This window comes from Pelodiscus sinensis, chromosome 1 (genome assembly GCF_052426305.1).
Source record: "Pelodiscus sinensis isolate ZL-2025 chromosome 1, ASM5242630v1, whole genome shotgun sequence".
Classification (NCBI taxonomy): Eukaryota; Metazoa; Chordata; order Testudines; family Trionychidae; genus Pelodiscus; species Pelodiscus sinensis.
In genome coordinates this window covers 109,968,940-109,991,367 of record NC_143052.1, presented here as the reverse complement: position 1 = coordinate 109,991,367, position 22,428 = coordinate 109,968,940, and the positions used below count along the sequence as shown (strand labels likewise).

The 22,428-nt window shown below is 41.8% G+C and overlaps 1 protein-coding gene across 19 annotated transcripts in view; it reads right to left on the bottom strand.

The window, feature by feature from the left end:
• Positions 1-22,428, bottom strand: part of WNK1 (WNK lysine deficient protein kinase 1) — a 163,955-nt gene that overhangs the window by 39,506 nt on the left and 102,021 nt on the right. For 6 of the 19 annotated variants that reach the window (XM_075940997.2, XM_089775661.1, XM_089775670.1 and 3 more), the window contains 12 exons: positions 20,497-21,681; positions 17,493-17,570; positions 16,494-16,637; positions 14,980-15,423; positions 13,605-13,889; positions 12,842-12,939; positions 10,977-11,139; positions 10,059-10,175; positions 6,193-6,366; positions 5,554-5,611; positions 5,256-5,396; positions 2,830-4,307 (listed from right to left, as the gene is read on the bottom strand). In XM_075940997.2, coding sequence (XP_075797112.2) covers positions 2,830-4,307; positions 5,256-5,396; positions 5,554-5,611; positions 6,193-6,366; positions 10,059-10,175; positions 10,977-11,139; positions 12,842-12,939; positions 13,605-13,889; positions 14,980-15,423; positions 16,494-16,637; positions 17,493-17,570; positions 20,497-21,681 — 4,365 coding nt within the window. The remainder of the gene's footprint in view (positions 1-2,829; positions 4,308-5,255; positions 5,397-5,553; positions 5,612-6,192; positions 6,367-10,058; positions 10,176-10,976; positions 11,140-12,841; positions 12,940-13,604; positions 13,890-14,979; positions 15,424-16,493; positions 16,638-17,492; positions 17,571-20,496; positions 21,682-22,428) is intronic. The other 13 variants (XM_075940991.2, XM_089775554.1, XM_075941003.2 and 10 more) reach the window with 7 other exon arrangements.

Genomic DNA, 22,428 nt, shown 5'->3' with positions numbered 1-22,428 from the left:
GTTTATGATGAAGGCAAGTAGTTTTAGTTTTAAAAAAAATCTTGACCTCTTTATAGCAAATACATGGGAACTGCTGCTATAATCACAAATTTCCAATAGAAAGCTTAGTAACAACTAAGCAGGGCAATCCAGTGAGAAACCCTACTCACTTTCCCTGACATCTCTGTATTACAGTTCCACTGCTGTTTAAGAGTGGCAAAATTCAGGTGAGTGTAGTAAATTTCTCTAAACAATTCATAAAGAATCTGAAATGTTTTTATTATCTGAGGAAGTCTGCATCCACTAAGAAATGTTTTATTTTTAATCTCCCTGTTATTTTCTTCCCTCCCCCATTATGAACAGCTACCTGAAGCCGCTGACTGTCCAAGCAGATCATTAACATGCATCTTGGTAAAAGAAAAAAAATCCAGCCAGGTTATGTGCAAAGTGTAAGAGCAACTGGAAATGGTAGAATCATAGAACTGGAAGGGACCTCGAGCCCAGTCCCCTGCCCTCTCAGCAGCACCAAGAATGAGGCACACAAGCCTCACAGCACAAGTCAGACAGCACATTCCAGTTAGTTCTCTCAAACCGTTACAAAAGTGGGTAGACCTAAGAACTAAGAAGCTAACACTAAGATCTAAGATGCTGTGTGTGGATTTTTTCCAACTCTCCTCCTCTCAATTATGTCCAAGTCTCCCCCACCTCTTGTGCCATCGTGCCTGCATTCTGTTATTTCTAGCAAATGAGATTGGTCAGAGCTAGCACAGGCATGTTTTCTTGATGTCAGAAAATGCACATAGTAAGTGGCACAATAACCTAACGATATTTGGCTGGTAACCTTTTATAGCAGGAAACAGACACAGGCCATTCTTTGTTGGATGAAGCCTTCTTCAGTCTTTAAGCAAGTGAGAACTAATAAGTGGCAGAATCTAATTAATATTAGATCACAAGAAAATTCAAGGTGAATTCACTCTTAAACTGACATATTTAAGCCACTGTCACTGGAATACACATATACTGTTTTACAGCAGCAACTGAATTCATTAATCATTTGAAGGCAGAACACTTCCACGTGCTCTCCCCAAATTCCATCTTCATATTACTTAACAGTATGAATTACTCCTAGCCAGATTTCATTAAGTTAAACTTAATCTTTAAAATACTTACCAGTAATTTATAAGTAAAGATTTTTACAAAGATGTAATTTTCCAAAAACAATACAGATCCAAGGAATTCAGTTGTTTGGATTTAAGTTTAACCATTTGAAACTGTCTACATAGTTATGACATCACAAAGGTTCCCGTCATTCTTTGTCTTTTTTTAGGATGCTTGGCTTTTTAATTTAATCTAGTTTTAAATTTCCTATGCTTTAAATGTTCCTCCCCACCAAACTACTACCTCTACAACTTTCTTGTAAAGCTTTTTTCCTTACATTAAAGGCAGGCAATTCTCTTAAACCTAAAAAAAATAAAATAAAAATGAAACGGGTACTTCTGTCCAGCATATTGAAATTTTTGCATCTACAATGCACCGTAGTTCGAAATAAGATACGCAATTTGAGCTACACAACTTGTGCATCTTGTTTCAATGTTATTTCAAAATAGCTCATTTTGTAATAATTTTGAAATAATCCACTATTCCGAAACAACCTCATTCCATGAGGAGTAAGGGATTACAGGGACGATGGAAAAGCAAGCTTGTTATATTTCAAAATAACCAGCTTGCTGTTAAGATGCAGGATAGCTATTTTGGGATACCTCTGGTATCCCAAAATAGCGCTGCAGTGTAGACATAGCCTAGTAAATAAAGCAGGTCAGCTTAAGGTACTCCATCCAGCTACACAAAATGTGTAGATGGATTTGGATTACCTTAAACCAAGCTGCTGCAGCATCCACATTGTAGACGACCGACAGGAGCACACTCTCCTGCCAACTTCCATTACTCCTCACAGAACAAGGAGTATAGGACACCAGCAGGGGCTGCCCTCAATGTTTGATTTAGGGGGGCTACATTAGACCCACTAAATCGAATGTTAGAAGATCAACTTCCAGAGGGTCAATCTTCTCTGTAGTGTAGGCATACCCAAGGAGACTTATTTGGCCCAGCCATGATGGCAAGGTGAATGAGCACTTCCCTGAGGTGGCTAGCCTCCATTCCATCCTATTCCCCAACTTTCCCTCCACAGTGACTTTATTTCAGTGCACCAGTTTGATCAGAGATAGCACATGTATATTTCCTTGAGCTGGAAATTACACCTCTAGCTAGAGCTGTAAGACACACTGCTAGTCTTTGATTCACCTTCCTGAGGTCTTCTTGAAAAATACCTGATCTACTGTGGACCTTGGTAAGTCAGCGAAACCATAGGCCTAGTACAGATTGCTGTCCTCAGCAACACCTGTACGTTTTATCCAGGGAGCAGGAATATGTAATTTGTGTGAGGAAGAAAGGAATTAAGAGGCAGATGACAGACGCTATAAGGGCTGCCGGATCCATTGGGGTCATGGAAATCTGCAAATCTTAGAATTTCAGCCCGTGCACACATCTGGAGATCTTAGGAACTCTGAGACATTCAGAGGGAAATAAGTAGGGCTGGACACCTAAAGCTGAGATTGCTATAGGAAGTAATCAAGTCAAGAAGAACTTAAGTAGAGCACAAAGAGCTGGACTTGAGAAGGAAAAAGCATACCGACACTGTACTAACACTAAAAGCAGAAAATATACTAATGGACTGGATAAATCAATTTGGATAAACATTCTGTGTCAACATTGCTTCAGAATAAGAGTAATTTCTAAAAGGTTATTCTTTCATATATTTAACACCTTTCACAAGAGTGCTGGATTCCTTACCGGTACCCTGCTAAGAGATGGCTTTGAAGGAGGGGTTCCTGGTTTCACTGCTGTTGTTGCAATGCTGCCTGATGCTGGAACATAGGTGACAGGAATTCCCACTTGACCAGGTGTGGTAACTGGTGTCGTAACAGGTAAACCAGCTGGTCCAATCGGCAAACTAGCCGGTGGTATGCAAGAGCTGGTAGTGGCTGTCATAGGTTTAGTTGGTGCAACAGCAGTGGTTGGTACACCAGGCATGACTGTAGTCTCCATTACCAATGATGTCTCCAGAGATACTGGTGGATGTGTTGCACCTACATTGCCATGTTCACTGAAGAGAGATCGTAGCTTTTCTTCCAAGGTCTTTATGTCATCAATGCCAGGAGCTTTGGGTTGAGTGTCAACATCAGCCTCTAGACAGTGAGTATGAGGTTGATTGGGTAGCGGAGCAGGTTGAGGCTGACAGTGTATCAAAGTCTGTTGTACTACAGGCAAGTTAGCAACTGGCTGTGTCAGTGGTAGGATGCCAGATAAAGGAACCTGGGATAATATGGGGGTAGAGATTGCCGCTGCTGCCTGGGGTAGGACTGGTGTTGATGCAACTGCTGACGGGATGAGTAAAGGATGCACCATAGTAGGCTGAGGCACTGAACTAGATATACTTGATGTCACTTCAGACGACAATGGCGCAGAAATAGGAAGTGACAAGCCAGCTGCACTGCACTGATGGGATTTATCTGCTGACTGTCCATCCTCATACTTTGAGTGTAGCACACTTACAACAGTTTCTGCCAGACTGGGAATGGATCTACTGCTGCTGAGCTGAGGAGTTTGTGAAGTCACATTATGAGCTATAGTTGAGGCTATAGATGTTTGTGGAGCTGTCACAGATTCCATACTACTTGCAATCTGTTGGACAGGAGGAGACGTAACAGGTGGGGATACAGTGCCTGGCACACCAACACTAGGGACAGCCATGACAGGAGTTTGTGGTATTGGTGGCAATGTTAACAATGCAGGTGCACTGATATTAGGGACAGCCTCTTCTGTCAGTGGTTGAGCAGTCTGTGATGTAGAAGGTAATGAAAAAGAAGCAGGTGTACTCAGACTGGAAGTCATACCACCAATTAATTGTTGCCCAGACTGTGATGTAGCTGTTGGACAGCTGGAACCTAAAACGGCTTTGCTTGAGGCAGCTCCAGCTGGCACCTGTTCTATAGTCAAGGGAACAACAGACTGAACTACTGGAAGAGAAATACCAGTGGTGGAGGGGGGGGATGCTGTGGGAGGAGCCACCGATGTAGATGGTAGACTCCCAGCCATGTTAGCAAGTGCAGGTGGAAATGGTGGTATTGTTTGGTTAAACACTGGAGGAGCTGTACTGGGTCCTTCTGTCATTTGAGCATGCCTGATCTCAGAGAAAGCTTGCTGCAGGCTTAGTGATGATGCAGAATGAGACAGGTTCATCCCAGGACCATGTGATGGAGAGGAAGCAACTGAGGGAAAACAAAAAAATCCAGTCAATTCAACTTAGAGAAGTTTACCTACCATTGCTAGATTAACAGCATTCCAGGATAGCATATTATGGTGTGATTTACCGAGGCTATTCCTAAGAGAACTAGGAACGCAGAGCCAGGGGATATATATTGCAAATCACAATATAAAATGTGCTGTGAAATCTACAGGAGTTTAACACTGGAACAGCAATAACAGTATCAGTTAACAGATCAAGAGAGGAAAAATCTTGCTTCCACTGTTCCCCTTGAAAGGCTGTTCCAGAATTTTATGCCTCTGCTTGTTGAAAACCTTTATGTAATATGATCATGTGCTCAACCCCAACTAGTTGAAGGCTAGCTTGGAACCTTTTGCTCTTCTGTCCACATCAGAGCATAATTTAAGTAACTCCTCTCCCTTGCTGGTATTTATCCCTTGGATGTATTTATAGAGAATAATCATCTCTTCCCTTAGCCTTCATTTGGTTAGGCTAAATAAGACAAGCTCTTTGAGTTTCCTTTCATAAGGTAGACTTTCCATTCCTCAGATCATCCCAGTAACCTTTTTCTATACAAGGAGAGGGTGGAGGCAAAGACAGCTTCCCTCCTCTTTTCTTTCCTCCTCCCCCCCGCCATGACTGTAGGCATGCTAATGGGCCACTTCACCTATAATGGTCCCTTGAAGGTTTTAACTACTTTTACTAAATCTGAAATACAAGGTGTGAATATCTGTAAACTTCCCATACCTGAAGAGCTTGGTATAAATTCCAAAGCTTGTCTCTCATCAATGGAATTTACTCCAACAAAAGATATTACTTCACTTATCTTGTGTCTATAATATCCTGTGACTGACACAGCTATAACAAGAACCGGTCACTCACGGTAAGCTCTCTTGTAGATTGTATCATGAATAAATATTAACCAAACTCCAGAAAGTTTTGGGTAACTTACTAATCTCTGAAAGTTCCTTTCCCGCAGGAATAGCAGAGGTGAAAAACTGCTGCTCTCTTAACCGACTCTCTGGGACAGGACTGACAATAAACCGTCTTCCAGCAGAATGAACAACCTGGGTTAAAGAGCTAGGAGCACCACCTAAACAATGGAGAAGTTAGGTATTTAGTGATGTGCTTCATCTCATTACAGCGCATCCGGCCAGATCATGTGCTCAAGCATACAAAGATTGCCCGCCCTCTTCAGTTGGATCCAAGTCAGCACTAGGAAACTATTGGATAACAATTATAAAGCTTACCAATTCTCTGTGGCATGAAAGATACAGGGTCTGGCTGTTTGAACTCTCCCTCCAATTTCTGCAAAAAGATAAATAATAAAAGTTAACATTTAAGCATAACCTCAGTCTTCCAAAAAAAGCTCAAACACAAATTTAGTGGCATACCTATGGTATTCAGCATGCCACTATTGTAAGCAATACTCTGAATTTGAGTACTTCAGTCTAGTCTAGTCCAATCTCACTTTGACCCTCCCCCACCTCCAAAACCCTGTTCCATGGGAACATGCCAATATTATATCTAAATTGCCAGGACAGGGAAGTTTGCAAACCTACCTGTTTCCCTGCTAGGCAGACTGCCATGGAGCCAGGACTCCCATAACTTGCAGTTGTCCCAGCTCCAAGACAGTACTGGAAGCCCATAGAACCCATTTCCCCAGCCTGGTGAGCTGCCAGGAAGTGCACAACTGAAGGAGCAGAAGAATCACTTACTTTAATATTTTGTAAGATGCCTATTTTTCTTCTAAACCATTTAATTTGTTTTATTTCAAAGCAATTTTTTGAATTTCTGAAATTCCCTACTTAACAGGAATTCCAGTTTCTGGACGGCTCTAGTTTACCACTTCCACTGCATTCGAAACAGACAATTTAAGCACTACTTACCTGGGGCCCTGGAAAGAAGCAGTCGTCTTTTGCCTGCATACTCTCCAAGCCCTGATCACCTTCTGGCTCCACGCTGACATCCTCACTGAGCATTTCATCTGCTTTCTCAATGATCTCTCGTACCTGCTCTACAAATGAATCTCGTTCAATTGCTAGAATAAATTCATTCTGCACCTGTGAATGAAACAAAACAAGGACTGTTGTCATTGTTCATGTCCCTTGTCTATTTATATTTTAACCCCCTTCAAATCTATGCATTCTGCATAGATTCTGGCTATGCAACTATACCTTCCTATCAGTGTTACTCTTATTATTCATTGCCCATTTTTGTTGCCTCTTGCTTTAATTTAGATTGTGGTCTGTATTTTATGGCCTCCAGCATAACAGGAATCTTGTCTGGGCCTCTATTTTTATTACACTAGCATTAAAAGTCTCACTTGTCCAGGTAAGCTGTTGTGACTGCGTTACAAGATTTCTGCTTGGTATAATTGGTTAGGTTAATTGAAATTTACTCCTTCTACCAAACTATGTGTTCAATCTTATATGACACACTGTTTTCTGAGACCTGAGGAAGAGTTCTATGTAGAAGGGATGTAATAGTGTAGTCGATTAACCGATAAGCAAAAGCTTATAAGTTAATGCTATAGACTACACGCATTACCTTCCCACCCCCAGCCAATTAATTTTTTAGCAGGCTGGCCAGCAGGCCGGCTCACTGCTGGCTTGCGACGGGTCTGAGACTTACTCCATTGCAACTCTGCATTTAAAGTTTATTAGGAGATGGGCAGGCAGACGGCCCAGCTCAGTCTTGGCTCATGCCGGGTCTGGGACCTTCCCCCACTGTGGCTTTACATTTGAAGTATATTAGGAACCACATGGGCAGGCAGCCAAGCTCAGTTTCAGCCCACACCAGGTCCAGGAGCTCAGACATCCCCTAGACAGGGGCTGCTGCCATCCTGTGCTGCTGCCTCTATTAGAGGCAACAGCACTGGACAACAGGCAGCCAGTCTGCGATGGGATCACGGCTCCTCAGGAGTGAGGCTGGAGCGCACTGGCTGCCAACCCTGCCCCGGGACTATAGAATAGTCGACTAACCAATAAGAATTCATGAGGTTACTCAACTATTCAATTAACTGATATTTAACATCCGTACTATGTAGTTTGTAGCCCATCTCTCACCCACAGGAGACGGTCAAATAAAAAAATATTATCTCACCCACCTTGACTAATATCATGGAACAAACATGGCTATGAAAGTATTGTATACAGGCAGTCCCCAGGTTACATACAAGATAGGGACTGTAGGTTTGTTCTTAAGTTGAATTTGTATGCAAGTCGGAACTGGTACATATTATAGGGGAAACTCTAGCCAAACATTTCTCCAGAGCTCAGTTTTATTCTCCCACACCTCACTTCCCTCAGTCCTTTATTCTCAAGTTGAGGTGTCTGCTGAGAAAAGCCGCTCTGCGTCTCCCTGGTCTGCTGGGGGGGGGGGCACTTGCTTCGTGTCTCCCCGGTCTGCTGGGGGGAAGCAGCTAGTGCAGGGTTGCCTCACCCCGTTTATAAGTAGGGATCCGATGCAAGTCAGATCCATGTAACCCGGGGACTGCCTGTAATTGAAATTTAGCAGGCCTACTATTTCCTATTACAGTTACTGATTTAATATTACATAAGCCTTCAAAACATCTCTAATGCAGTAAAAGGAATGAGGGACTAATGTAATTGAAACTTACATATTCTTCTTAGTATTGGAAATGAATTTCAAATTCTCTTCTCTACCTATTCCAAGTCTTTCATGACAGAACCAAAACAATCACGATGAATCAAGTTACTCTGCACTGACACTACGTTGAAGGTGAACCCATATCTCCCTAAGAGACCAACTTCACAAGCTTAATTATGTGGCTAGACACATAAACTAGCTGTACATTTCAATTGTGCCAGTACAGTCACTACAAACTCTTCTGTTCAAAAGACTTCCATGTATTTAGTGGTCATCTGTTTTTACTCAACTGGGAATAGATCTTACTATTGGCATGACAATGCCATGATGTTCTATTTCATGAGCCCAGTGAAACTAGTTTTGAGATAGGACAAAATTTCACAGTGATTATTTGAGCTAGAAGCCTTTTAAAGATTTCATATTTGCTGACGCCCAATGAAATGGGATAAAGCATGTATGATCCTTACCAATTAGTTTACTTTTTACATGACAAAACCAACAGGAATTAATTCAGACCTCCCTGTAAACAACTACTGAGATAACGGATGTATGTTGAAGGTATATAATGTGGAAAGTGTATAGGTTTACATTCTATGACTACTTTGGAGGAATCTTCCTTTTACTGTACATGTCTCAAAGATTTCTGATGCATATTGTTAGGTTTTTCCTGAGGTACTATTGGTCAATGAGCCACTAGTACAGACATGCCCAAATGCCTTTGGGGAACCTCTTTGGAAGGCCAAAATCTTAGTGTGGAGTCCTTATCAGGGTTTTTCATAACTGTACCCCATTGGAAGTCAAAGGCTCTGGGGACAATATGTGCCCTAGAGAATATGTGCAGGGGAGTCAGCTGGAGGCTAAAGTACTCTCTCCATCAGCAAGACTTATGTTTTTGGAAACTTTGCCTTGAGCTGCTAACCGAGGGTGCGTTTTTGTGGATATGTGATTTTCCCAGAAACTATACATAGTGATATTATCTTTCAAGGGATGCAAAATAAGTTTTTCCTTTTTTTGTTGTTTAAAACTGAGAGGTCTTAACTGCTAAATCCTCAAGGCAGGGGAGGGGAGAGTCCCCCAGAAAGGGCAGGAAACATGAATTAGAAGAGATTTCCTCTTTTTAAAATCTCAGAAACTAACTATTAAGAGAATCAAGACGACTAGAACTACTACTACTTATGCTAATGATGCACAGAATGAAGAGACAACTGCTTGTTCCATTCAAGACCAAAGGTGTTTGGGAAGGAACCATGGGCAATTTGCTCACGCAGCGCTAGATTCTATCTAGGCAGACCATGAGAGAACAAGCACACATGTGCAAGCCAAGTGGACACTGTTACCTAAAAATCTTCCAGTAGAGGTGCATGGGCACAGATATACTCCTGCAAGAGAGCATTCTTTGGGATAAAATTAAGTTCTCCAGTAACAGGAGCATGACTGCACTTGGAAAAATTTAAATTTTATTTCCAGAAATGAAGTTTACTGTTTATTAGTTCAGCCCACAACAAGCTATTAGTAAGCAATTTTTAAAATACTAAAGCCTGGTTTCCAACTGCCAGGCCACAGACCTGTGCTGGTCCGCATACCACTGGCTGTTGGGCTGCGGCAGCTCTTCGGGCTGGGGCTGCGGTACACTGCCCAGAGCATCTCCTTCTACCGTGGCTGTTGGGAGAGGCATGTCCTGTGCTGCCCTGCCTCAGCCAACCAGCACCAGAGGTCTCCTCCTGGATACAGAAGAGTGGTTCGCTGTGTGGCAGGGGGGCTGTGCAGAGCGCAGCACAGCACAGCACAGCAGCCTCAGAGCAACCATGACCCAGGCAGCAACACTCAGTTGAAGGCTTTGAAGCAGTGCACAGCTAGTGCTGGGGAGCTCTAAGCAGCGGAGGTAACACTGGAGGGCACAGGGCATCCAGGGTGAGGAACTGGGGTGGGGGGCGGTCTCTGAGGGCAGGAGGCTGGCACGGGGAACAGTTATTAATGAAAGATTTTGCTTCTAATATTAGTAACATGATTGGAAGAGGAGACAAAGATTGCAGTGCACAAAGACACTATGAGAACTCTAGTAATTCCTAAAGACAGGTTGTACAACTAATATGGTGAACAAGATCAAGGTCAATTCTCCATCTTCACTGGAGATGTAGCTCACCATAATTGATGCTATTTCCTCTGGGTTGTCACCATCCAGGTCAAATTTGAAAGTAACCATTTTCCGATTGTGTGTCTCTAGCTGGCATTCAACCACACGATCACCCTTGTTCGAGACCTGAAAAAAAAATGTGTTTTCCACCCTGAATTGTGGAATACATTAGAACCTCACAGAATTACCGAACACACGTGCAAACATCTCATGTCCCTAAAGCCAGGTGAATGTCAGGTGCACAAAAGCAACAAGATCTCCTAAGGGCCAACTATACTCCTTGAGCCATTCATTCTCCATTCCCAGACAGATCAGGTATACTGAAGGGCAACCATCCTTTAAGGTACAAGTGCTAAATGATACAGCTGGAAATCCCTTAGATGTTCAACTTTAAGCCCTCTTGCTCAACATAGGGCATCTTTCTCTAGAACTGATTACTCTGTAAACCTTTCCTGCTTATTGCAGAAAATAGAATAATTACATTTCAGTAAATTAACTAGTGTGGTAGTAGGGAAAATAGGGTGAGGTTTCTTAAACTCCAGCCAAGGGGTAAGGCAAACAAAGTAAATACTCTGTACCACCTACAAGTATCAATGCTTCCTGAATGACCATGTTCTGCTGTGCTTACAGCTCTGCGGCACACCTAATAGCTCACTCTTGGGCACAGCACACCTAATAGCTCACCTTTGGACACTATCTGACCTCCAAAGCAGAAAGAATACACAAGAGCATACAAAACAGTGTACAGCACCTGGGGAAGAGTTTGAGTGGAAGCCTAGTCACTTTGTATGGGAGGCTGTTATCAGAACTTAGGATACACAGGAAATGGAAAGGCTACCCTCTTCAGAATGGTGGGTAGGGAAGTTCTATAAGAGCTCAAGAAAGACACTACCATTATTACAGTCACTGAAATAAGCCATAACTCACATTGAGAATTCTCAGTTTTGGTCTAGCCATCTTCTCATGCCGAGAACGGCTGCGTACAGACTTCCGATAATGGCGTTTAGTGGTCCTCCCTTCGTGTCTCCCACTAGATCCTGGCACATTTTCATTGCCATCACTCATGCCCGAAGCAACATCAGAATGTGCACTAAAACCAAAATTTAAGTTTAATAATTTACACAAATAATATTTGAACTTCTTCAGTTTGTGATGACAATCTCCCTCTTAATCCAAGAGAGGATAGCCTCTTAAGATCAATACTGGTTCCTCTTGTGAAGACAGGGTATTTAACCACACAAGAAGGGATCTAGGAAATATTTGATACAGTAATCCACTTAAATGCATCTTCTGGATGAAGCATCAAGCTTTGCAAAGCTCAACTCTTGAATATGTATGACTATCATGGGAACAAGTAACCCCTTGCTTAATATGTAATTGCAATAGATTAGCATAGCAGGCGTGACATTATCTGATTAAGAAACAACTATGTACATTATACAATTGCAACAGTGGTACAAACCATATCATGAGAGTTGTCAATGGAAAATACATGATTTGCTGAATGATTATCCTATCAGCATGCATGTATCATTTTCATTTCTGAAGTTATGAATATTGACTAGAGATGTAGAAACAGTTAAAATGTAACTGCTAAAAACCATAGTGACTACACATGCTGTGGGCTCTGCAGCATGAGCCCGTAGCAAGCCTCCCTGGGAGCATCAAGGGTGAGGCTTACCAGTTAACCAGTTAAACCTTCACTTCCCTAATATTGACTGTATACCTATTTTTCCAGTGCAGTACCTCCCACATGGTAGTTTACAGCCAGTCTAGCCAGCACATTGTGAACAGACTATTCAAGCTGATGGCTCATCAACAAACACAATGAGCCATGAAAGAAGCTTATCCCCACCTAATGGGTTTTCACATAGACTTTCCAGCCAGACTGCCGATAATGGCCACTGCTATGACTCATCAAAACATGCAAGGGCATGTGACACTGGATTCCCTCTTGTGCCTATATTTTTCCACTTAATGTATTGAGAGCAGACCCACTATATGGCACAAAGTATAAAATGCCCCAGAAACATCTCTACTCAGCTTCTTTCCCACTCTGTTCTCTGGAATATGGACTTGTATTAATGGGAGCATTCTAACCAAGAGAATGAGGACTTTCCAAAAGTCTGGAAGGAACCACAGACTTAATAAGCCAGCAGTTTCATGACATCATTGCTTCATGCCTGATCCGAGAACTCAGTAATTACTGTTTGTATACAATTTCTTTTGCCAATTTTACCTTCTCACCTCTTTCTTTGTATAAAAGCCTTTAGATATACATACTGGATGACAGGAAACAGTGTCATTATTGGGTAGGATCCAAGTTATATATTGACCTGGGTATGTGGCTGGTCATTCGTAGTAAGAACCCTCCTTTGGTTGATCAATCTGGTGTTAAATAACCATTCATCATTAAGTCTACTATCTGGGTATTGGCACAGGGTTGAGTTTCTTAAGGAGACTACATTTCTGACTTGTCATTTGTCAACGTGGTGAGATAGAAGTTTACTTCTGCTGCTGGTTTGGTTTATCTTATTGAAGAACAATCCCCAGTTTTGGGATGTTTGCGCCCTATTTCTCAGCTTTTGGACACGAATCTGGTATTCTCAGTTGTGACTCACTGAGGCATAGTAACTTCAGAAAGAAACTTCAGAGAGAAACCTTATAAAAAAATTTAAGTTATTCACTCAATTTATATAGAAAATGTTCCCAGTAAAGAACAGATGCCAGAGAGCCACCAAGGGAAAAATGTCTCAACCAACAAGTTCAGCTTGGTAAAACTCTAGGGTTACCTGTCTAATGAGGAGACCAACGGGGTAGTCTGTGCAGGCTGTTGCTGTGCTGATGGTACAGACTCTGAAGGAGCAGCCTGCGAGGCTCCCTGAGTACTCTGCAAGAAAAAACCAACACTCAAGGATGTTAATGAATTATTTCTTTAGTTCTAACCAGATCAACTCTTTAGTACATTTCCCCAATCATTCTTCCAAGCTACAAAGCATCAATTCTACAGACAAATTAATAACCACAGGGGTCTAGTCCACTCAAATCTGACACCCAAGAAGAGGGTGTTAGTGCAATACTCAGAGTGCCTGGTGAGGATAGCCATCCCATCTGCTACATTGTGATTCTACAGCTTGCCATGCAGCCAGCACCATACTAGCAAAATGTGCAACAGGGAAGCCAATGCAGCCCACAAGGACAATTCAAATCTCTCCCCCAACAGCAGAAAATCTTGAAGGAACACGTATTAGAGATTCTCATGGGCTACCAATGGCACAGTGTCTGAAAAGACAAAAAAGGATCTATAGTACTAGCAAGAAGTGAAGTGTTAACAGATTTTTGCCTCTGGAATGCACACTCACTTCCCAACAGAACAGCCAATGGCAACAAGTTCCCCACATTGGCATGACATTCTGCTGTAAGAAAAAGTCATTTGAGAAATTAGTTTATAGTGTCCAAATGATACCAACATGGAAGGGGTTAATTTCCCCCAAACAGTGCAAATATAATTCATGCTCTGGAATTTTCAATTTATACACACAACATCACATTTACCTCTAAAGCTCCCTGCTGTGAAGATGCAGATGAGACCTGCTGTGCTAAACTCAATGAAGGCTGTGGCACTTGAACCTGTCCTCCTACACCGCTCAGAGGAACTAACATGTTCTGTTCCACATAAGGCTGCTGCACCATTGCAGCAAGATAACCTGGCTGTGCCAATGCATCTGTGGGTAAGGGAGGGGACAGTACTGCAGTAGGGATGCAAACAGAGGTCACAGCAGAGGAGGGAGCAACATTTGAGTCTCCTGGGTATTGCGGCGGCAGCCGAGGTGGAAAGCCCTGCGACAGAAATGAGGGATCCAAGTTAGTGCATATTAGGGGAAGTTAGGAAACCAGCAAGAAAGGCTGAAAGAGAAAACATGGCAAGTAAAGCTGCGGGGACTGTTCCAACCTGCCATACTTCCATAATGTTCAAGCACCTCAAAGCCATTTTGCAAGAGGAACACAGCAGACTGCCCAGGTACCTAAATTCACCTCCAGAACAATCACATATGATGAGTCAGCAAGTTCTCTTGCACTCTCACAAAAAGTGTTTCAAAGTCCTAGGAAGCGAACTTCCCCTATAATTATCCACAAAATCATAAAAGTGGAAAACGTGAAGAGCTTGCATGCTGAATAATCACTATTTAGCTAGTATATGCAACAGCTAATGGGAATCTTCCATAAAGAATGCCAATGTTCATGTAATCTCCCCCCTTCAACTCAAGAGTGGAGATGACCTGAATGCCAAGCAACATTATTACACACAGCAAGTAAACAGTACTTGCTATTACCTGCTGATGGACAGCACATTTCAACATAATATATATTACAATAGGGGCATCACATGTTGGGACTGTCTTCTCACCACTGTATTTTTATTGTAATGCTTTACTGACTTATAAATTAAATCTTTACTATAGTCAGACACAGATTAGCTCTTGTCCATCATTCCATGTTTGCATCTGACACTTTACTGACATTCAAGGCTCACAGTCTAGATTATTGCTAAGGTAATTTTTGGTGTCGCCAGACATTCCACACACTGTCTTTCCAGGACACAGATCAGCATTTTAAAGGTCTTTGGCAGGGAGTGATGAAGTATTACCAATTTTCAGATGCTTATTTGTCACATATGGCAGAAAAACCTAACTTTTACAGAAATTCCATTGCCGATAAATCCATAGTTAGGTGTCCAAAAACAATCCATGAAACTCTGTCCTTTTGCATACAACTATAAGTAGTTAGTTCAAAAAGAGACACAAAAAACATGTGCTTTGATCACTTTCCTGCCAAATTTGGGTATTGGCAAATATGTGCAACATAAGTCAGGTCTAGTGTCCCAGAGGAACAGAAGATGAGGAGATCTTTTGCTGACTTGCAACAGTACCTGGTACAAAGCATCTCCAGCTGGAAGTGCAGCTTCAGCAGCTTGTCCAAGACTGGCCGGTAATCCCATGGACTGAACAGCTGGCTGCAGGAGCTGTGGGAGAACCTGGCTGGGCAGCTGGGCTGCAGACTGTAGAGCGGTTGGAAGCTGGCTAGGGACAATGGTTGACCCTACAGGGATAGCAGCTGATGTGGCCAGAGTGAGCAGTGGCTGGTTAATGCCAGCTGCCATAGAAACAGGCAAAGACTGGAAGCCTGGCTGAGCCACAGGTGCATGAGAGACTGAAAACTGGGAAAGCAGGGAAGTTGACATGGGCTGTCCCATAGGAAGAAAATGAGAGCCAATTGGAATGGTTGGGGCAACTGAAGGCTGAGGGAGAGAAGGTGCTGCAACAGGTAACTGAGGTTCGCCTTGGATGATCGGCACTGCTTGGGAAACAGGAAGCTGGGGATGCAAAGAAAATAGAAATAGGCTTTTTTAGGAAGCAGGGTTGCAGAAAGCAGGTTTTTTAATGTATGAGTCAAAGAAAAAAAAGAATTGCTTAAGTTATCATGCCCTGTAAGAGTGGAGTGGGGAGAGTAGCTGGCAGAGTGGCTTGAGAATTGACTGCTGTTCCAAAGGGTCACCTTTTTTACAATCCCTTCTGTGTTCCAGTTTTTGCAACTTGTACATTGTGCTACGATGGAACAGACAGGTGTCAACACTGCTGCACCATCAAAATGTACATAAATGGACTCTGCTATCATTCTAATTCTACAAGCAATCCTCCCTCCCTTACCTATTGGGAAAATATGAAAACCCCACAACAAAAACGGGAACATGTACCCACTTCAGGTATAAGCAGGAAGCAATTAAGAGCGTTAGCCACCGTTGTCAACATACACAGAATGGCAAAGGTCATGTCAGCTGATCAGCAATCAACAGAATTGGATAAAGAGGTCAAATGAAACTAAAATGGTTTTTGTGGCTTATCACCATTCACATTCAAGATATCAAAAAATGTGACAATCTGAAATAACCGTTTGGTATCAGATGCATCTTGGCCAAGTAGTGAATGAGGAAGACTGGGTTTTAAAAAAAAAAAAGAGGACAGTTCAGAAGAGGCAGTATATTTGGTTTAGTATACATAACTGGAGAATAAATTGTCATTATGTAAGAGAAATGTACTCCATCCAATTTACATTTGTGTTCATGAAGTGTCAACAATGCCATATGAAACTCCTCAAACTGCAGGTGACACTAGTCTTTCCAGATGTTTGTCTAAGACCTCTATGCAAGCAGAGGCTCAGTTTCAAGTGCTGTTGTTCCTCAACTGAATTACTGAATTTCTGCCATGTATTCCAAAGAAAGAGATTTAAGACATACATCTCTGTTCCTGCCAAATTTTTAAACATGGCATAATATGTCACCTCTGAACTATTAGGGAAGACAGCAGACAAATAAAAGCTGTAACCAAAAAATTCTGGGAAGAAAGGACGACTCTCTTAAGTTTGCAAAAGACCAAGGTTAGTTACCTGAGTCCCCACTGGTACCTGAGGCATCGGCATGATCAGTGGTGTTTGACTAACTGGTTGTGATGGGGTAGCTCCACTGGCAATGGATGACTGCTGCAACTGGTACTGTCCTGCCTGTTGGGAAGGAGCCAGCTGCTGTGCACTCTGTTGCAAGGAGGAAAGATAGCAAGAGATTATTTTCTCTTTAGATAAAAGCATTCCTCAGATTTGTATGTGTTCAAGTAGATTTCACCCAAAGGATAAAAGGGTAAGCTATCAAAAGATTAGTGTTTCATCTTCATGTTTGCACATACCCAATCATTTTGTTAGATCTTATATTACTTACATCAAGCAGTTAGTCTGAGCTCTCTCTGAAAATCAAAGAGATTAAGCATCTTCCTGAAAGGCTTAGAAAACATTCACAAGAAGATTCTACAAAATAACTGCATCAGTGCCCAGAAAAATATGTCTTTCAGTTATTCAGCTTTTTGCTCAAAATCTAGACAAAACTCCTTTTACCATAGTTTAGGAGAAAATACCCATGCACAGGGAACCTCACTGAGAAAAATCACTGGGAAGATTTGGAAAGTGATATTCTGTAAGCACCATAGTCCACTGGTACTTAAGCTTACACAATTTCAATTTCAAAACCAAGTATACACTCGAATTAGGTGTGGTAAGCTTGAGATTGTGAGGGTAGAGAAATAGACCGTTTCCTACTCAAGCACGTCGTCCATAGATTTCTCTTTAAATTCTGGCAAACTTCAGTAACATATTTTAGGTGAAAATTAGTTATCAGGTATAAAATAATCACTAGAATATATAAGAGTTGGCAGCTATGCCTAGCATCAGCACCAAGAAGCCTCTATCCTTTCTATCTGAACTTAAAACCTTCTTCCCTTGCCCACAATTTGACAACAATACTGAAAATATTTTCCTGTTCACTTTCTCCCATAAAAATCCAACTGGAAGTCAAACTTACTACACATTAGTCCTGGCTTTAGGAACTGTTTTTCTTACCTGCTGACTCTGTTGTGTAGGCTGAGATGGCACCCCCACTGATATACTACTTGAGGTTGGCTGCCCTTGCACCTGTGTCTATGGGGGGAGAAAAGGAGACAGGTACAATCATACTGGGCAATTACTGGCTTCTGCATCTATAGTTTCTGACTAGAGTGGTCTAATTAAAACAAACGTCTAATGAACGCACAATGGTACTATGGCTTAATTGTATTATGGAGCTATTCAGCAGTGCAGTGCACTATGAGGAAGTGATGAGCTTTTTGTTAAAATTTCCAAAACAACCAATATAAACAAGTACAACCCAAACAGCCCTCTGCATTAGGCAAGTTAGCCTACCAGTTTCATCTTTCTTTAGGATCTGTCCCGGTATAGTTGCTAAGAACAAAAGCATTAAACTTAACATTTACACACTGAGCACATTTAGGTGGCCAGGAATAGAAAAAAAGTGAAAAAATATTAACTCTGTATCCTCAACCATAAATTGAAGATAGATACAGAGTTTTAAAACTAATATTAAAGTGTGTGTGTGTGTGTGTGTGTGTGTGTGTGTGTGTGTGTGTGTGTGTGTGCGTGTGTCCGTCCGTCCGTCCCCGGGCTCACTTTGAAAGGCATGTCAAAAAACATGCCAAATTATTTCCAGACTCTCAACACTGCAATGTTCAGAGCCCATAAACTGGGTTAGCTATTGGAGACATGGAAGGTCCTAGCTAACACAAAAAAACAACAACTTTGAATGAATTAACAAATAAAAGAATGGATGAATGACATTACAGTGAATGGAGAAGAGTCTGAAGAAACGGCATATCAAATACCTCTTCTTCAGCAGTTTCCCTCCCATTGGACTAAATATTATCCTTCTGTATCAGACACTGGGACATGCAATATCTCTATACTTCAGTATAACCCAGAAAGGGAAAGATCATTCAGATCCCTTTCTTAGTTTGTCACTTCAGTGGGAAGGCTGAAAAAGTAGAAAATTTCTAGTGCATTTAGAAAGTTGTATAAAATATTGTGTAAAGTATTATTCTTTTAAATTACTGAAGCTACAAAATTCCCGTTGGCATACAAACCTGCAGTATATTGTTACCAGGAATACTCTGGAAAGCATTACTGTGGTTTAAGAAAAACCCTCGGAAAGCACAGTGCCATCCAGGGAAGCTTTTTCTTTTACTCTTAATAGTTCCTTGAAGGTTTTGCCTAATAGTATGTGCTATTTAAATTGTAACTAAGGTAATGCAGCTTGAACTTGAGGCCACACAAAGTCCTAAATCATGCATTATTTTAACACATTAATCGAGCACTCTTAGTAATCCATACATGAGATACATTTTACCTCTCTTATTTTAGGCTATTCTTCCAGCCATTCGTTTAGTCTTGAACATAAAAACTTCAGTAAGTGGTTTCCTGTGTACCAAAATAATTTGGGACTACACTACCCTATAAACACTGTTTCAGAGCACTTCACTAGACTTCCACTCCACTCTGCTTACAATGAAGGTTCACTAAGCTCTAGATGGCTCCCTTAGGGCACATCTACACTGTAGAGCAAAAGTCGAATGAAGACACGCAACTTCAGTTACATCAATTTCATAGCTGAACTTGAAATAGCTTAATTCAGCTTTTGGTGCTGTCTACACAGCAGGAAGTCGAAGGAAGAACACACTTCTTTCAATTTTCCCTTACTCCCCCTGAAATGAGGGTTACAGGAGTCGAAGTAAGAAGTCCTCCATCTTGACATTTCAAAATAATGGCTTATGTAGACACACACTGTTATTTCAAAATAATGTCAGTTATTCCGAAATAACACTGCTATATAGGTGTAGCAACCCACACCAGACTTGTGTTTAAAAGCTCTATTCTGAAACAGCTATCACCACAATCCTCTACTCATGTTGGGAAGTGGGAAGAAAAGTAGTCTGCACTATTCCATGAGGAAAGCATTCAAACTGAATTCCTGGTTCCTGACCTTTCTACATTTATGTACTGAATAACAGCAAAGCTCCTTTTCTTCCTAACCATTTCCTCCATTTCAAGAAATGGACTAATCTCCTGTGCAACTTGCACAGTGAAGCAAGTTTAACTTCACTGCTGAAATGGCAGGAGTGAGGGAGATGAGAAGTCTGCTCTTAGGCAGGTCCTCTCCTGGCTCTGGCAAGTAAAAGTACTACAAGTAGCAATACAATGTGTAAATTCTAGCAATATTCAAGTTTGTTTTATTTTTAACAGTACCATGATCTGTCATCATGTGGAAGTGATACTTGATGCATATTCATCTCAGACAATTTGTACAAATGACTTGTTTACATTTCAATTCATCAAAATAGTTAATTTGGAAATTAAATATTCATAAGTAATTTTTAGACTACTCCTTCAATAAATAAATCATCCCCTGGAATCCCTCTGAAGAGTTGTAAGAGATTCTCCTATGTCTGGACAGTTCACAGAACAATTGGTATTTTTAGTTTTTCTATCCTCCATTGTACAAATAATATGTTGTTAAATGGTATTAAATCCTTCAATTGAAGCCACTGACTGCATAACCAGAAAAATAATGATTCTTTGGTCACAATACTTCTTGACACAGAATCAGAGTCATCCCTTACTGTAACCAATCCATAACCTTGCCAGGATGAAAAGCCTACCCTGCATTTCAGTCACCTGGATCTGTGAGCTGAATATCAGCTAGAAAATTATGATGAGTACTGACTACTTGCTACAAATACCAGAAAGTCCCACCTACCAAGATTTTGCAAGGGCTGAAGGTAGAATGATTACCAGTAGCTGCTGACATCTCACTTATTGAGGTGAGACCTAGCAAGCTACTGAGATCCTAGTATATTACAGATATAGCAGAAACATATCCTTTGAATGCCAAGATCTAGAATAACCTGGAGCATGGAAGGGAAAGATACAGGGGAAGGAAAGAAGGGAAATTGGGCCCTTAATTGTGTAAAGGAAGACAAAACAGCAGAAACATTCTGGAATGGTTTGCTCCCATAACCTGAGGGTAGAATGCAGGTGGTCCTGATGAAAGCGAGGTGGACAAGGCCTGTTGAGCTGAGGCTCCCTGTTGGAAACAGATGAAGAGTTGCGACTCTTGAAATACCTTCTGAGGGACCTGGACAATGGGCAACGAGAAGTCTGAACCAAAAGCTGTAGATGACCCCACTGTTGGGGGAGGAGACTGGAAATCACCAGTGTCAGAGGAAGTCAGCTGCGATGAATCACTTGAGTATTCTGGACTCCTTTCTGGCCAGCTCTGTTTGATAGATCCCGCACTAGGCACTGTTAGCTCAGGAACAAAATAGTGACACTGTTCCTCTGTCACAGGTTGGAGGCGACCATGCAACCCTGTTACCTGACTGGACTCCTCCTGATTAAAATCCAATGACCCCCGACAGCTTCTGTAAACACGTTGGGGTAAGATACCCCCTTCTCCTGGAGCCAAATTTGGTGTGTGTACATGGAACTCAAAAACACAGCTTGTTCTGCTATCACTACTGTGAGTAAGCACAGCAGGTGCAGAATGAGGAACAAATGCCTGGTGAAACTTCACCTGAGTGGAATCTGCACTTAATGGAGCTGGAACACTGGACAATGGTGAAAGAGGGCTCATTCCAGAATCCAGTCTCAAGCTCTGTAGATGTCTTGGCAGGAAGTTCTGCCCAGACTGATAGTCATAAACAGAGCTCTGAAGAGGGCCACCTTGCACATGCTTCTGTTCAGGCAGCTGTTTCAAGTACTGTTCAGTCCCATAGGAATTATACACTACTGTATCATAATGCTCTGGCAATTGTGGCTGGTAGTGCATGCCCACAAAGTACACGGCTTCTTGAGGCATTCTAGAGTGAGCATCCTCAGGAGGTGCTGAACTGACTTGCACATGTAGGGGCTCTCCAGTGACTGTATGAGCTGTAGTGCCCAGCATAACGACTGCCTCTGACGTCCAATTTGTGGGATTACCACCAGGTGGAAGTAAACTCTGGCCAGTTTTTAGCAAGGGCTGGAAATGGCATGTTTGGGCTTCCAAGAAGGAGGTACTCTTGCGCCGCTGAGAAATGGTAGCCTTTGGTGGGCAGACAGGTGGTGGTGAGAAAGACACTGGCCGTTCATGAATGGTTGGGAAAAATATCTGGGAATCTGGGAATGTTGGTGTTCCCCCACACGGATGCACCAGGGACTGAGGCTGCATTGACATGAACAAGACAAGTAATTCATACATTTAGAAATGAAAGGACATGAACATGCACAGCTCACTAGGCAGCTCTGTGAAGTAACCTTATAGAATGACTACTCCAAGTTCATGATCTATAACACATACAATGCTTGAAAATTACAAAAATGTAAATATCCATTAAATACATCCATGGTGAATAGAACTGCATACTGAAGTACCATGCTTTTGTTAGCTTTTCTACAACAACCTTCTTCTCGTTCATAGAAAAGAGAATTTCTGCTGACAATGACAGACTTATTTTCATGGTACCTACAACTCCTTTAAATTAAGCCTCCGAGTTACTGATTTGTGTGCAAGTTGTACCAAAAGAACAAACTGAGTTAGCTAGCAGAGAGACAATCACTTGATATAGTTTACACAAAGGTCCACACAAAGTCAAGAAAGGGAGAAGAGATCTTCAGTTTTTGGTTAATGAACTTTGATTATGTCCCATGAAGATGTGGTGGTGTTTCTCTCAAATTATTCAGTAACTTGCTATATATGTAAAAACATGAAATGACCCTTCTAAGGCCACAAGACTAAACCATCTGTTAAGAGTTACTCACATTGCATCATCTTTAGATTGAGTTGATTTCAACTGCCCTTCCCATTTATAGTACTCGATAGGCCATCTATTAATCTTGAGAATGGACTATACTACACTTGCATCTCCAATCTGAACCGACTTGTACTAAACCAGCAGGGAAGTCCTCAAAA